The sequence below is a fragment of the Haplochromis burtoni genome, unplaced genomic scaffold (assembly GCF_018398535.1).
Source record: "Haplochromis burtoni strain Fernald_Lab_line unplaced genomic scaffold, NCSU_Asbu1 Contig_40, whole genome shotgun sequence".
Classification (NCBI taxonomy): Eukaryota; Metazoa; Chordata; class Actinopteri; order Cichliformes; family Cichlidae; genus Haplochromis; species Haplochromis burtoni.
Window position 1 is genome coordinate 2,181,608 of NW_024582401.1, and position 17,414 is coordinate 2,199,021.

Consider the following 17,414-nt stretch of genomic DNA (forward strand, 5'->3'; position numbering starts at 1 on the left):
TCACGTCAAAGAGGGGCGGAAGCTGACGCGCATCACTACAGCCATTCAGTATTATCTGCTGTGAGAAATGAATGGAATTATGGGAAAGAAAATGTGGTAATCACGGCACAAGAGAACATTAGTGTTCACCAGGAAATGAATCCCTGCAGAAGACACTGTTCGGAACTGATTAAAGCATTTCATTTCAGAGCTTGTATCTTTTATCAAATAAGCACTGACAGATAACTAATGTGTAATAGACCGGGATGAAATTAAACGTCTGAAATAGGGGGAAAAGAAAAACATCACAACATCACATGTTAAGATAAACAAAAAACATCTTAAAGTAGATGTCAACACACTGATAAACTCAGAAACAACCTCACTTTCAATTTGAAAGGTGCAGCTCACCTGCGAAGCGGACCTGTGCCTGGTTTAAATTACAAGCTGGTAAAGTACACGGATAAGTGGATGGATGGGCTGCGATATGAAGCAGACAGAGAGGTAAGAGAAAGAGAGAGATATGTGGCACAGCCCCTCACCACCCCCACCCCACGCAGTGATCACCGACCAAATCCCTTAGGAGGATTATCCAGACTCAAATCAAGAAAAACGTGCAACTTTAAGGGTTATAGGCAGAGAGTGAGAAAGGGAGAAATTGAGTGGGGGTGGTTGCCCTGTAGTTTGATGTTATTTTTCCTTCTCCAGTATTTGATTTTTTTGTGTGAGATACTGTACAGTATGTGCTCTGTGCCATCCAACAAACACCTCTGAATTTTAGGAAGCAAACACTGTAAGCTTTGCGCCTCAATCACACAGAAGTAAAAATAAGACAACAGCCTCCTCGTGACCGGACTGAGTTTTTTGCATTCTGCGACTAAGACGGCATAACAATCTACGGCTGGAACTCAGACACAGAAAAACTGATGAGTATTTTAACCTGCTTTGTAAATCCACTTTAGATTCATCTGCACCTTTTAAGCCAAGGACTAGACATGGTACTCAGCCGTTACCTCGAATTAATAAGACAATACTGGAGGGCAGGAAGGAGGTGGAAGAAAATAAAATGATTAAAAACTGAAAGCGGTAATGCTTTCAATGAACAGGTTAAAGAGGAAAGGACCAACTAATTTTCTCAACTTGAATTCATTCTGATAAGCACAGCCACAAGCTCACAGTGGATTCTCTTCTAAACCCTGTATGTTAAAATCAGATTATGGCAGCAAGTAGGAAATGCCTTCACATTCTATACTTTTTTTAAGGACAATGACATAAAATCCAAATCAATAATCTCTTACTCCATGATATTTTATCTTTTTTCTCTCTATTGATTAGCTTTTTAAGTGCTGCACAAATAAACTTTATTTTTATCATTATTTTATGATTAATATATAGCCATAAGTCTTTTTGCAACCACAGGACTCGCGCCCTTCTGGTCAACAGAAACGGTTCAGGGCTGGTGTGCATTGGCTTTTTATAGCTCCAGCATGACTGCTCTCCAGTCCACAAAACAAGCTTTACCAGAAGAGTTGAAGTGGTTAAGTTCATATGTGAGCTTGGGTAGACAAGCAAATAATTTTGGCAACATAGTGGCTGTTTGAAAATATGTCAGCCCACACTTTCATGAACTAAGTCGTGCTACCAGTTTCTAGTCTTTATGCTAAACTAAGCTATATTTTCATGATTTTAGTTTATTTTTTGCCACAATATCTCTCAGAAAAGAAATGTTGCATATATGTTATACATATAATAAACATTTCATTTTTTTTTCCAATTTATATGTGCTTGGAGTCTGAAACACACTGCTCAGTAATGCTGACAGTCGGGCTCTGGGGAGGCCAATCCAGGACTAATAGTGCCCCACTGTGTGTTTTTCTATCCAGTTATACTTTTACCTCATAGGCAGTGTTTTGGAATTGTTGTCATACTGAAAACCATCGATCTCTGCCCAAGCCAGACACTTTCCATTTGTTATTACATAGTGGATCAAAATCTAATTGTACTTTTCAGCAAGAAAAAGTCTGGCCTCTTGGAAGCTAAACATAAAGAGATGAGGCATGGCTCAAGACTTTTGCACAGTACCATACAAAGGGATAAGGCTGATACTAAATAAGACAATATTTCATATGCAGACAACTATGTGTGGGTGAATGAGTGGAATTATAAACAGAAATTCCAAAGATGCAATCGAGATTGTTAATAGTTAAAGGATTATGGGTCATTTTATGTAATGAAGCCCTTGAATTACTGAAAAATGAATAAACAATTAGGGTGCCATGACTTGTCAGATGGCTCTCTGTACAATGGAACTATGCCCTCTGAAGAAGCAGCATGTACTGGCATAAAGCAGACGGCAATTTGGCACGGATAACTGTAATCTGATATTCAGAGCACAAACAAGCACTGCTGGCTAGTTTCACTGCCAAATTCCAACACACTAAAGCCAAGATTTTCCCACCCTATAAACACTGATAAAGGTCCTGTGTTTGTCTTCACAATGCATGCATTGGATTTGATAAGACAGACTGGGTTAATGTTCCTGAGATAGAGCCAGATGTGTGACGACAAAACTCTCATTAGTTCCTAATTAGAATGAAGGCAACAAACAGAAACAGAAAGATCTCCGATCCCCTCACCTGCTGCAGCTGTTTTACTGCCTGTCTTACAATGAATGATTTATAACAAGCATTCAAAGGTGATGAAAGATCCACGACTCATTAAAGTTTATGGAGCAAATTTAGCTTGTGCGCCATCTGCAAACAGAGCGCTCTGACACTGTATTGTGGCAGATCATGGATACACACCAGCCATCTGGGTATACGCAAAGTGCAGCACTCTCTTGATGCCTGTTAGTGTTATGCTTTTATTAATTTCTTGCTATTTTACCTTCTGTCTACAATATATGAGCCCAATGTGTAAAAATAGATGTGCTGTACATTGCGACTGGCTGACAAAACAGTCGAACATAAGGAGTTGTGCAATTGGCTGCTCTGGTGAAAAACACGGGGAGGGGAAATTGAAGCTATTTATTTAAATTAGACACCATATTAGAATGAAAATGCAATGGCGTGCAAAACATGCACTCTGTAGACAGTTGCTTCTGCATTGCATCCATCCATATAAATGCGCCAAAAAAATTTTTTTTTCATTTTATTTATAAAAAGCACACTTTGAATGTGTTGAGCTCTCAGGATTTACAAGGATAGTTTAACACTGTGTTTTGGAAAAGTCTGCAGGAGCACGGTGCCTTCACTTAAAGGGTACATCTTTCACCATCTTACAATGCTGTGATTGCAGCCATTCCCCAACTCTCTGTGAATGGTACTCATGGCCATTGATCAGTGTTCTTTGATCAGTGGGCTTTGATCAGTAGTTGTTGATCAATGGTCAAGACAATTTGCATATAATTGATCAAGGAACTGACCTCACAGGCCATTGCTCATTAAGTGGGCTAGTTTCAGTTATTGTGCAAATGTACTGTTTATAAGATTGGGGAAACCTGCAGTCAGCTGAGACTGAAGAAGTCACTTGGATGAGTGATGAAACATTTATCCCACTGAAAAGGCTACGTCCAGATGAACAGAATCAACCTTTTGGGGTCCCAAAGATTGAAGTGGTTGCTAGTAAATTGCCGCTGTCTCCCATAGTTTGTATGGAAGACACAGATTTGTCTGCAAACACTTGCCAACTATATAGTGTAACAAGTGAGTTGCAGTGGCCCTGAGAGGTCAAATACACTGCAACTTGAGAAAAATGCTGCAAAAGCACACAAAACACAGCAGTGGAAATCTTTTTTAAAATTGCACAGTAGCTCATGAAAAAAAGACGTAAAAGACAACAGGAGTGTTTTTGGAGAAACAATAACATGATGGACCAGCTGCAGAAGGGACGAGCTAACGGTAAACGTATGAAACATTTTACTACAGCATTTTGAGAATCATGCAATTAAAACACCAGTTACCGATGTAAACAGGGAACGGCAGCCGTTCAGCGTCAAAAGGAAAAGTTGTACATTTTAAAATATGTTAAAACATTTGTACAAGATGTCAAAACACTACAGGCAACCACATCTACTGAAGCAATCAAAAAGGGGTTTACATCTTTACCTTGTGACCAGAGTTTGCCACAGGGTTGCTGACCAGTCTCTACACCTGTGTGACTGAAGCCTTAGATTTTAAACCTTTGGTATATTTCTTGTACAAAGTGTCAAAGATTTAATGTTACCTTGCAATGCTTTAGAGCAGTTGCTAGCAGTGTGTAGTATTTCCTTTCAGACACTTGCTAAAGTAGACTTAGCAAGTATCTTAGCAAGTGTTTGTTTACCAAATGACTTAGCAGCATATTTATTTAAAAACAACAACAACTTTTCCTTAAGTTTATACTCCAGCTTCTCTAGATGTAAGATCTTTTCCATCATTCATGTACTTCTGATGCTAAACACAGAAAAACTTTGCATATTAGTTGAAAAGACTGGTCATAAGCCACATTTGGTGGACTTAGTGATGTGACGACACATCACAAGTGAGTCACATTAAGCAAGGAGTTGGCTTTCTAATGTTTCCTCACACATTAGCTCAATTCAAACAGCTTGATACCTGCAGATACTCAGTTCAAATATCACTCACATCAAAGACCAAAGATATATTTGCCTTAAGGTGGAACTTTTAAAAAGAACTTAATGCTTTCTTTCTTTTTTAATTGATAAAAGTCATTGCATTTGCAGACACTGCAAATTCATCCTCCTGTTAGTAAGATCAAAATGTGAGGCTGCATGAAACCTTTTTCCAAACAGATTTCCCATATGAGGTCTGACTCTTCTACCTGTGAACTCCCAAATACATGCACCAAGTATGCACATTTAAGGGGATCCAAAACCCGTGCTTCTTTTTTAAGTACTTGCCAGTCTCGTTTCAGCTCTTTCTTTGCCTCACACACCTGGCTCACCACCCTTCCTTTTTAGTAAGTGTCTGTCCTCTCTTGCTTATCTCTTCCCTAATCCTTTCAAACATCCGGTGACTCCTTGTACTGTAGTCTGTGATCCTATTCCTGCTCTCATTTTCCACATTTCCCCAAACCTTTTTTTTTTATCACTGAATATTAAAACAAGTCAGAGGCTACCTTGGAGAGTCCCAAATAAGGACTGCTTAGTCACTCAAACTCAAATAATAGAAGAACAGAAGAAGGAGAAAAAAAAGACCTCTCTCAAAGACACAGCAACCTCCATTAGTTATCCCCTCTTGTTTTTAGCTTTGATACCAAGCTGTACTTCACTGTAAAGGTCCAGAAAGTTTTTTCTAAACAAACCAAAAATTGAATGCAAGGCTGATTTTTTTAGGTGCAAACTTGAATAAGAACGGAGACATGCTTTTTTGAAGAAGTCCATCTTTCACAAAATTTGAAAAAAGGCTATTTGTATGATAACCTGCAGCCATGTGAAAGCAAACGTGTGAATTCCAGGTGTAAAACTCCAAACGCGCACTCACCCAGACAGCTTTGGCATCTTGGAGAAACCAAACATGTCCCAGAAGGTTTACGTCCCAAAGCTCAGGTGCTCCACATCAGTATTCTAATCCACACCCAATTCCCCTCACAGTTAAAACCAGGACAATCCAGCGTCAACCTGGATCCATGTCCGGAGTCGGCAAAAGTCTGTTGAATACCTCGCAGTTACAGGAAACAAGCGGCAGCAAGTATCACCCTTGCTGAATGCCCCATCCGGGGTAGAGTCTTAAGTGACTGCAGAGACAGCAAGGGTCACCCTGCACCTCTCTCCTGCTCTCTTTAGGACGAGTCAGTCCGTTCTGCAGCTTTCCACCTGGATCGGTTGGGCTGCAATGAGCCCTCTGTGTGTGCTTCCCATCTCAGCGCACGCAGAAGTGCAGTGATCGTAACCGCGGCAAGGGAGGGAGAGAGAACAGGAGAGGGAGATGAGAGGGAGGGAGAGAGCAAATGGATGATGGAGCCTCTCTGGTTCTGGTTTTGCCCCCCCGTTCATCGGGGCTGTGCGTCTCTTCGCCAGGCAAAGGAGAGGACGCATGGGGGGGTACAAGAGGAGGAAAACAAGATGAGAGATGGAGGCGGGACAGAAAGGAGAGTTAAAGTGCATTGGTTGTAAAGAGAAAACAAGTGATGGAGACAGAAGAAGGGGGGCTAGAGTGGTGACGGGCAGAGGAAAGCTGACTCTGCAGAACAGGACGCTGATGGGAGCGGGACCCCATCGCTCACGGTTTGCCTGTTAGGTTTCACAATGTGAGTTAATGCATGGGCACTCTCATCCGGAGCGCCATCACCATGACGCAGAACACAGACAGCTTCCTGGTTACTCATCAGATTAAACATTTGGCTTTCCATCGATTTTAAGGCGTGTTGCAAAATGTTTTTCAATTTAGCCTTTTTTATTAAAAGAATGCAAATTATGTGGAAAAGTTAGTCGATCATTGATTGTCTCTGACAGGAACAATAAAAGGCTCTTGTTACGTTACATCGCATCATGTAATGAAAACCTGAAATGAAAATCGAGTCAGGTCTAACGTGTGTGTGTGTGTGTGTGTGTGTGTGTTAAACCCACACAGATGGCTCAGTTTTAACAAGATGCTCGACCTGATGGCCCCACGTCACAAGAGGTGAAAGAACAAACAAGTGAGATAGTGACGAATGAGCTGAATGCAAACAAGTGCCGGGGGGGAGACTTTTTAGCATCATATGCAGTATAACATGCATGTTTTTTGTTTAGTTGAAGATGATAAGGAAACGGTTCTTTCAGACCATTGTTTCTCTCTGTGCCGACTGTAGTAAGACTTGCAAAGATAAGGCGGAAGTCACTACGTCAGCTGGTGACCAACTTCTCATTTCTTTTTCATTTCTTCTGCTCTTCTTCATCTATTTGGGTGCTAGTCTTTTCTTTTAATGGGTTCTTTGAATTCACTACTCAGCTTCGAGGCTCAAGTAGTTCACAAGTACCATCCTGAAAAGCGCAAGAAGTGTGAAAAAGTGCTTGCTGCTTTCCTGATTTCCTATGTCTTTGTGTTTGTCATGCTTGTTTTGTGTTTTAGATCATTACATACATTTAAATATTACACAAAGATAACACAAGTAAACACAATTATTAAGGGCAGAGAAAAAGTCAAAGCCTACATGGCCCTTTGTGAAAAAGTGATTGTCCCCTAAACCTAGTAAGTGGTTGGGCCACTCTTAGCAGTTACTGCCAGGTGTTGCAAACACTTGCTTTCAATTGTGAGTCTTCTACAGCACTATGGAGGAATTTTGGCACACTTATCTTTGCAGAATTGCTGTAATTCAGCCACATTGGAGAGTTTGACCATGAACCACCTTTTGAAGGTCATGCCACAGCATCTCAATCAGATTCAGATCAGGACTTTGACTGGGCCACTCTAAAGTATTCATTTTGTTTTTCCTTCAGCCAGTCAGAGGTGAATTTAAAACTGCTGGCTAAGGGTAAACGTAAATACAGTAAAATCATAATCCACGTCGGCAGTAATGACACCAGGATACGCCAATCGGAGGTCACTAAAATCAATATTGAATCGGTGTGTAACTTTGCCAAAACAATGTCGGACTCTGTAGTTTTCTCTGGTCCCCTCCCCAATCAGACCAGGAGTGACATGTTTAGCCGCATGTTCTCCTTAAATTGCTGGCTGTCTGAGTGGTGTCCCAGAAACTATGTGGGCTTCATAGACAATTGGCAAACCTTCTGGAGGAAACCTGGTCTTGTTAGGAGAGACGGCATCCATCCCACTTTGGATGGAGCAGCTCTCATTTCTAGAAATATGGACAAATTTATTAAACCCCCCCAAATATGACTGAGTTGGGACCAGGAAGCAGAGTTGCAGTCTTACACGCCTCTCTGCAGCTTCTCTCCTCCTGCTACCCCCCCAAAAACCCATCTCCATAGAGACTGTGTCAGCTCCCAAACAGACAAAAAACAAACTAAAATCCAGCAACAAACGACTTAAGTCATGTACTAACAGAGACTTGGAGGAGAGAGGCCTAATATTTAATAATCCACAATTCACTGTTTTACTCTTTGGTTCAGATGTGGATACTGTATTGTTCGTTCTTTGTAATTGTTTATGTTTAATAATTGATCAACAAATTGATTTACTCTGCCTTAAAGAAACCTGGTTGTAGCCGGATGATTATTGATGATTATTATCCGATACAGTTGACCATAATATCCTATTAGAGCGATTAGAACATGCTGTAGGTATTACAGGTCCTGCACTGCAGTGGTTTGTATCATATCTGTCTAATAGACTCCAATTTGTACATGTAAATGGAGAGTCCTCTTCACACACTAAGGTCAATTATGGAGTTCCACAGGGTTCAGTGCTAGGACCAATTATGTTTACATTATACATGCTTCCCTTAGGCAGCATCATTAGAAGACATAGCATAAATTTTCACTGCTATGCAGATGACACCCAGCTCTATCTGTCCATGAAGCCAGATAACACACACCAATTAGTTAAACTGCAGGAATGTCTTAAAGACATAAAGAGCTGGATGGCCGCTAACTTTCTGCTTCTTAATTCAGATCAAACTGAGGTTATTGTACTCGGCCCTGAAAAGCCTAGAAATATGGTATCTAACCAGATTCTTACTCTGGATGGCATTACTTTGGCCTCCAGTGAGGAACCTTGGAGTCATTTTTTACCAGGATATGTCCTTCAATGCACATATTAAACAAATATGTAAGACTGCTTTCTTCCATTTGCGCAACATCTCTAAAATTAGAAATATCCTGTCTCAGAGTGACGCTGAAAAACTAGTTCATGCATTTATTACTTCCAGGCTGGACGACTGTAATTCATTATTATCAGGATGTCCAAAAAACTCGCTGAAAAGCCTTCAACTACGGTAATCCAAAATGCTGCAGCAAGAGTCCTGACAGGGACTAGAAAGAGAGAGCATATTTCTCCTGTTTTGGCATCCCTTCATTGGCTTCCTGTTAAATCCAGAATTGAATACAAGGTCTTAAATAATCAGGCCCCATCTTATCTTAATGACCTTGTAGTACCATATCACCCTATTAGAGCACTTCGCTCTCGCTCTGCAGGCCTACTTGTTGTTCCTAGAGTATTTAAAAGTAGAATGGGAGGCAGAGCCTTCAGTTTTCAGGCCCCTCTTCTGTGGAACCAGCTTCCAGTTTGGATTCAGGAGACAGACACTATCTCTACTTTCAAGATTAGGCTTAAAACTTTCCTTTTTGCTAAAGCATATAGTTAGGGCTGGACCAGGTGACCCTGAATCCTCCCTTAGTTATGCTGCAATAGACGTAGGCTGCCGGGGGATTCCCATGATGCATTGAGTTTTTCCTTTCCAGTCACCTTTCTCACTCAGTATGTGTTAACAGACCTCTCTGCATTGAATCATATCTGTTATTAATCTCTGTCTCTCTTCCACAGCATGTCTTTATCCTGTCTTCCTTCTCTCGCCCCAACCGGTCGCAGTAGATGGCCGCCCCTCCCTGAGCCTGGTACTGTTAAAAGGGAGTTTTTCCTTTTGAGGTCATGAACTGATGGCTGGACATTCTCCTTCAGACCATCACTTGATCATCACCATATTTTACTGTTAGTATGATGTTCCTTCTCTGAAATGCTCTGTTACTTTTACGTGTGATGTAATGGGACTCAAAAAATCTAAAAAAATATTTTCTCAAAAGTCTTAGAGATTATCAAGATATTTTCTGGAAAAACTGAGGCAAGCCTTCATGTTCCTTTTGCTCAGTAGTGGTCTTGCCTTGGAATTTTGCCATGGATGCCATTTTTGCTCAGTCTGTTTCATATGGTGGAGTCATGAACACTGACCTTGATGCAAGTGAGACCAGCAGTTCTGTTTTTCTGGGGGTCTTTTGTGACCTACTGGATGAGTCATCGATGCCCTCTTGGAGGATTTTGGTTGGCCTGTCACTCCAGGGAAGGTTCACCACTTTTCCATGTTTTCCTCATTTGTGGATAACGGCTCTCACTGTGGTTCGCTGGGGCTACTCTACTCCACTTTCAGGCCGGTCGTATTTAAGTGATTTCTCAACCCTTTAAGACCTACCATAGAACCAAGTCCGCCAGAGCTTATCTTTATATTCTTACATGGTGTGGTGCCATTTTTGGGAGCATTTCAAGTTTCTATACATCAATACAACCGTTATAGCCCAAATTTTAATAATACGTATGCATTAAGTCCAAACAAACTACATAAATTGCAAAAAAGTGCATTAAACTACAAAAAAATTGAAAATCATTTTGGTTTTTTTTACATACATTTCTAGTTAGAGAAATTGAAGAGTTTGATTGCTCAAAACTGTAAATACAAAAAAGTTGCACAAAATAGTTTCCAATCACAGGAAATGTATTTTGTGTCTTCATAGTTTTATTTTTGAGATACACCAATTTTTATAAACTGCAGGAAAAACGAAAATAAATATTATACTGCAAATTTGCAAAGAAAACAGCATGTGCATCAAAATAAACTATTTCCAGCAGTGTAATTTGAGTTCTAAGCATCCCAGAAACTATTCAGAAAAGAATAAAGCCAAATATGACTTTTTAAAACACCCGTATAGGCTTTTAAGCCCCTGAAGGTAAAAAAAAAAAAAAAAAAAACCTACATTTTCCATGAAAATGACATCACTTCCGGTTTCGGCCAGGTAATGGTGGACATACGATAGTTCGCGCTGAACTATCGTATCTATTCCAATGTAGGAAGTGTTGCGAACAGCTGATCGGATCGGCAAAGCGTGTTTCTGGAATATAATGGTTATTTTGCTGCAAGCGCTTTTTATGCAATTTTTGCAAAGCTTTATGTGGAAGGAAACTATGACGTAGGACAAGCTAATGGCGTAACATGTAAGTACAACTCCTCCGGTTTCATATGCAAAAAAAAATATTGCACTACCTTACGTGGTTCCAGTTCTACAGATATTTAAAAATAGTTATGCAAAACGGAGCATGCCCGCTCTGACCGGTTTTAAAGGGTTAATTGAGAACAGGTGTGGCAGTACTCAGGCCTGGGTGTGGCTAGAGAAATTGAACTCAGCTTTCCAAACATGTGATACCTTACAGTTAATTTATGTTATAACGGGATGGGCAGTGTACACAGGGCCCTGTCGGTTTGTTTTTTCCCCTCTAAATCATAAACACCTTCATTCAGAAACTGCATTTTGTGTTTTCTTGTGTTATCTTTGTCCAATATTTGACTTTGTTTGATGATCTGAAACATTTGACACAAAAACAGGAAATCAGGAAGGGGTCAAACACTTTTAAACACCACTGTATTCTCAGGTGGGCTGTGGTATCTTTACATTTATATAACTGTTAATAGAAATCTATCCAGAGCGATGAAAGAAAAGTCAGCAGCTCACCAAAATTTCTCCTGGGATATTTGTAAATACTTATCATATCAAATATCAATGGGAGTCTCTATAGCTGACACAGAAAGGACACGGATAACGATACACTTGATGGCATCTTTTGGAAGGCAAATATTCATTCAACTTCAACTTCCACAAGGCTTTTAAAACAATGCCAACATTCTTGCACAATGCAAACACATACATTTTTATGTTAAAATGAACTTCTACCCTTTATCAATGTGCTGTTCACTGGTGTGTCTGTGAATTAAAGGCATCACATGTCGCCTCTCTTGCTCGGAGTGTGAAGCAGCAAAGACATAAAGCAGGCTTTTTTCATCAAGCAGCTTTGATGCAAAGACTCTTTGATAGCCTTCTCTGTCCCTTAGGCACACACTGAAGCACATGCATGCATACACATCAAACATACTTTTATGGGTGGCAAGATACAAACGGTTTTCGTTACCCTCTCATAATTTCATACTGGTTTAGGCACAAACCCATCTTGGGCCAGGAACGACACAAATGAAAACCCTCTTTATCTGTTGGTAGATTCAATTTCCTGGTTGCATTTTATTAAAAACTAGAAGCTATTTTTAGAGGTATTTGGTGTTGTGTATCTCTAGGTACTTTCAGATAACAATTTCAGAAATCAATCGTACTAGTTTTGAAATAATGGGACTTTTTTTTGTGAATAAGCAACCCAAGTGGGTTGCTGTCTTTCTAACGGTGATGGAAGTGGTGATGTGTGATTTGCCCCAATGAGACAAAAGAACAACCATTAGAGCAGGGCACATGTTCTTAATAGGGCTTCTTTGCTTTTAACAGCATGACAGATACCAGAACCTGCTGTTATCTTGCAATATAATGATAAGTCTCTTAGGACTTCTATAGCAGTAGACAAAGTTTCTGTCCATGCAAAGCCATCCAATGAAGACAAGGCATTGCAGATAATGGAGTTCAGATGTTGTTGTATGAGGTGCTGGTTGGGTGTTCTTGTCAGTTTTAGAAGTTGGAAAAAAAACATACTTTACAAGAAAAGCTAATTGGATTGAAACTTGCAGAAGCTTGTGACAAACAATTGGTTCTTGAGTGGATAAGCAAGACAAGTGGTACCTTTAGGCTTAAAAGATTGGTTGAAGTAATTGATGAGGGAGCTGCCTAACTTTAAATTGACAGGATTATAAAAGATGAAGGGATTCAAGAGAATGGAAAGGAGCCAAGAGGTTCAAGGACTGAGAGAGAAGGAATGACTAAGGAAGTTTGGGAAAGTGATACAACTTTGCCAAGGTCTTCAAATTTCCATTTTATCATTTTGACTTGTTCTAAGGAGATGTTGTTTTTTTCACTAACTTCTATTAATAAAAAAGTGTGGCACTGCCTGCCATAAAAAAAGAAAATCTTACAAAGGTAACCCTCATGAAGTTTGAAAAGGTTTAGAATACAGGGAAATTCAATTTATTCAGCAAACTTAATTTAGAGCCAAAATGATTCTGATTTTGTGCATCATCCTAAAAGGAAAAAACGAACAATTTAGTTCACCAAAGCTCACACTCTGGGGCGGAAACAGGTTATAAATATGCAAAAGGATGAAAAAGATGGTTTATTAAATAAGTCTGCATTCTTAACTTTTTGAGTGGGGTTCTTTGAGGGTCATGCAAGACGTTTTACATCCAAACTTGTAATTTGCTTCCGCACTTCACTGATTCCACCTCCAGTGGCTTGCAGAGCCATACAACTTTCAAAGCTGTTCCATCTCAGAGGGACTCTGAGTGCAAACTTTGATAAGTGCTATATGAAAAGTAAGCTTTCTTACCTCAAGAAACAAAACAAAAGAAAACTCAGTGTTTTCTTTCTGCCTGTCTTGTAAACCAGTTATCGTATCTTGACATCTTGTACAGTAATCAGTGTTATAAGTCTGATTATTAAGCATTAAAAAAAAGTAACTCAAGGGTGCCAGTTTAGCTCAGTGGGCGAGCAGGCAACCACATGCCGCATGGCCAGAAATCAGCGGCCTGGATTCGAGTCCGACCCGCAGCCCTTTGCTGCATGTCTTCCCCACTCTCTCTCTCTGCTTTCCTATCTTCACTATCCAATAAAGGCAAAGTGACAAAAAATAATATTTAAAAAAAAAACATAATCAAAAAGGCTTCTAACACATCTTCAGTATACCGATGCAACACTTCTCTCGACCTGTTTTGATAACAGCAAATCATGTTCACATGAACAAGGGTGTATTTAATATTGCAGACAGAAAAGCTCTTAGGATCACAAAAACAATGGAGGGTAAAATATGTGTACGTGTAATGTTTTTTTTTTTTTTTGAGAAACATACTGTGCGCAAGTCTTTGAAACATATGGATTTAGTATATAGAGCAGAAACAGACTCGATACAATTCTAACAAACTCCAAAGTCAATATTTGGTATGACCGGGGCTTAAAGTGAGCCAAAAAAATCCTCAGTGATGCTTCGAAACATTTGGATAATGAGCAATCAAATATAACTAGTTATTACTGTCTATTGCAGGATTATTGCTGTTGAATGAGTTAATCGTTCATGCACTGAAGCCTTGTGTTGCTTCCAGTGACGGCATGAAAATACTACATGGAGATAATGTCACTCATGGTCCTCTTTTCTTCACAAAGACAAATATATGACATTGCAAAAGTTGTCATTTTGGTCACAAATTTCCTTACATGAACTTAAAGTTTTGCAGTGTAAAGTCTTTTAGTGACATAGACTTCTTAGCATTTAACAAGACTATCAAACTACTGAACAGATGCTTTTTGAATGGGCCCTGACTTTGTCCCACCTCTGGTCCCAACATGATTATCGGCTCTGATATCCGTTTGTAACTCTGCAAACAATACTTCTGAAAAGCAGCAGACAATAATCCATGGAGTTTTTGTATGTATGTCAAATATTTTGTGTTTCCCTCGCAGTCTGAACAGAAAAGAAAATTAATTAAAAAGAGTTCAAAAATGTATTTTAATGTGACACCTGACAGACAGGATGGCGGGACTTTTCGCTCGAGGCAAACGTGTAATCTCGGCTGATTTAAAACAGCGATGCTTACTACAGTGAGGACAGATAGCAAAGCCACTGGCATCCCACTGCTGGTTTGTGTCCCATAGAGATAAGAGAAGGAAAGACAGTCTGCCCACCTCTGTCAACCAATGAATAACAATATAGCCCAAGGTCACCATTCCACTGTGAGTGAGTGTGTGAGCGAAAACTGGAAAAGGCAAAATGTGTGTGCTGCATTATTAACGCCACGCCGGCGTTCAGCACACCTTCAGTTAATCATTAACCTGTGTCTGTTTGTGTGCATTTATATCTAGATATATCTTTTGTCTCCTGTAAAATAGCAGAGCACATCACATCAAACAAAATAAGCTTTATAACAGTACAGCGTGATGAGATTTTCACTAGAAGTTGCTTCAGGAACAAAAAAGTCACAGAGACGAAATGCTTTGTGCCGAAGCATATCCATCATGCTGTAAATCCAGTGATGATAGATAATGAAAGTTATGTCTCATCTTCAAGCACACTCTGGACCTTGACGACTTTGACGCTTCCTTGAGTCTGAGCGGCGGTGTTCGTCCATTAATCACTGTCACCTTACTGTTTTCTGTTCTGCAGAACACTGACAAATCCACACAGAGCCTATCATATCTGCTGAAAAGATGATTATCTACTACCTGTTTTGCTTCTTCAGTTGCATTTTGATGGTAATACTTTCTGGTTGCACTGCATTGTTTCCGTTCTCCTCTTCAGAAAATTACTTCACCACTCCTGGTGGATAGGAGTGGTCTTTTATGGAGATAGCTGCCCCTCCCTGAGCCTGGTTCTGCCGGAGGTTTCTTCCTGTTAAAAGCGAATTTTTCCTTCCCAATGTTGCCAAAGTGTTTGCTCATAGGGGGTCACATGATGGTTGGGTTTTTCTCTGTATGTATCACGATGATGACTTATATTGTATGTCTACTGCATAAGCAATGGCCAAAATACATTTTCAAAGCAAAAAAGTTTCAAACCAATGGGTCACAGAGGTTCCGTCCATAATTTAGATACAGGTTATGACTGCTGCTTGCTACATTTAACTGTAGTTCTTGTATTAATTCTGTGTTTTTTAAATATATATAAATACTTTTTTATATTTCAGTGTTACCTCTCTGTATCTGATGTATTGAATTCTTTTTTCAGTAAAAGTGCACCAGTGCTAACTAATCTGAATAACCTGACGGTATGAGTCTTAAAAAAAATAAAACCTTTTTCATCACTTTTTCGCTCTTTGGGATCTAAACTGATTTCATATGTGGTCTCTCTGCAATCCAATAGATCGAAATCTGTTGCAGCGACAGAGAACTGTAATCCATGTGTGTGCTTCACTTTTATAAGCATTGTTTTCTTTCAAATAGATTGTCATGTCATGCGGTGGTTTATAAGGTCACAGCGCAGCGTGAGCCATTCAGTCCTAACATTGTAACGTTCTTCACTTTAACTATTTTGTTTGAATGTATAGCATAATACACAGGAACACACAGTGCCTTAACATGCTGTGACAGCTACACGACATCATAGTGATAGATGAATACAATAATACTACAAAAAAGTCAAATCATCATTTGTTAAACTGTTTTTCTTTTGACCTACTAAACACAGGCAAGATTTCCCAGCATTCAACACTGCAGAGCCAGGCGTTCCTGGCCAGCTCCCTGTCATTACAAGGGATAAAGCAGACTCCACGCTTTGCATGCACACACATACACCAACTTTATGGGACTCGTCTAAACAATGAGATCATAGAATTTCATTCCCGTACCCCTTTAATCCAGCTGGCAATCTCACTGTTTCTCTCTTTTTCTTATGACACAGGCCTAATCTGATAGCGCAGACAACCCGAAAGAGAGGGAAGGGACAGTTCGAGGGAGGAGAAATGGACTAACATTATAAAACAAAGTGGGAACCAGGGAGTGTGTGACAGGCAGCGAGAGAGAAAGGTCAGGAGGATAAATGATGGATACTGGGAGAAAGGTTGTAAGACAAAGGTGTGATGCTAGAGTTGAAGATGGATTGAATGAGATGGAGACGAGCAAACAAGAAAGGAAAGGGTCAAGTGGGAGCAAACGGGAGAAGGGATTATAAGTGAAGGTGATGAGAGAGAAGAAAAGATGAGGAGAGAAAAAAAGGCTTATACTTTTAATATACATAATGTAATGCAGGTCAAGATCCAGTGGGGACGTTTATTTAGAGATTTAGTGACAAGGCATGAAAGAGGGTCAACAAGCAAAGCCGGTATTTTATGCAAAGAACATCAAAAATAAATTTGTTTCAGCCACAGTATGTGGATTCAGTCCTTGTGGAGTTGGAAGTTTCATTAGATCTTGCTAGATAGACCAGCCTTAGTTTCCAGCTGGAGAGCGCCAACGGGTTCGAGTCAGCAGTTTGATCTACATTTATATGAAGTAAGTGCCGGTTGCTGCTATTGGTTCTTTACAGATTAATCTGTCAATTATTTTCTTGGGTAATCAATAAACAGTTTGGTTTGTAAATCATTAAAGTCACAAATTACATCTGGTACCAGAAACATCTGGTTTTATCCAGTTTAAAAAAAATGACACATTTATTATGGTGTAGAATGAATGATAAATGATAAAATAATCAAGCATAGCATTATTTCAGGCACATGCCTGGTCGATCGGGGGATCTCAGTACCAATGAGATCACCTGATCAGCATCAGCTGATGTTGCAGTATTATATGATACTATATACTGTTTAAAAATAATCTTGCTTTTTGCCATAACAAGTCATGGCTGATGCTCCATTTCTACTTCAGTGAGAAATCCATATCGTAAATTACAACCAAACCAGGAACCCCTGTTAACCTAATGCAGTAACCTTCCACGTAACCTGACATGAAATGGCATTACATATAGGTCGATGCAGCCTGATATGACTGAATGACTTGGAAGGTTACAGCGTAAGGATCAGAGTTTCTGGTTAGGGCGTAATTTATGATGTAGATCTAATTTACCGGTGTATGCTCTACCTGACTCTGCTCGGATTAT

General features: G+C 39.8%; 1 protein-coding gene across 3 annotated transcripts in view; it reads right to left on the reverse strand.

Moving 5' to 3' along the window:
• Positions 1-17,414, reverse strand: part of LOC102313329 (FERM and PDZ domain-containing protein 4) — a 110,227-nt gene that overhangs the window by 67,500 nt on the left and 25,313 nt on the right. The window contains exon 1 of one of the 3 annotated variants that reach the window (XM_005919970.3): positions 5,463-6,204. The exons of the other annotated variants lie outside the window; for them this stretch is intronic. Coding sequence (XP_005920032.1) covers positions 5,463-5,497 — 35 coding nt within the window. The 5' untranslated portion in view covers positions 5,498-6,204. Of the gene's footprint in view, positions 1-5,462; positions 6,205-17,414 lie in introns of those variants that run through there. 3 annotated transcript variants of the gene reach the window in all.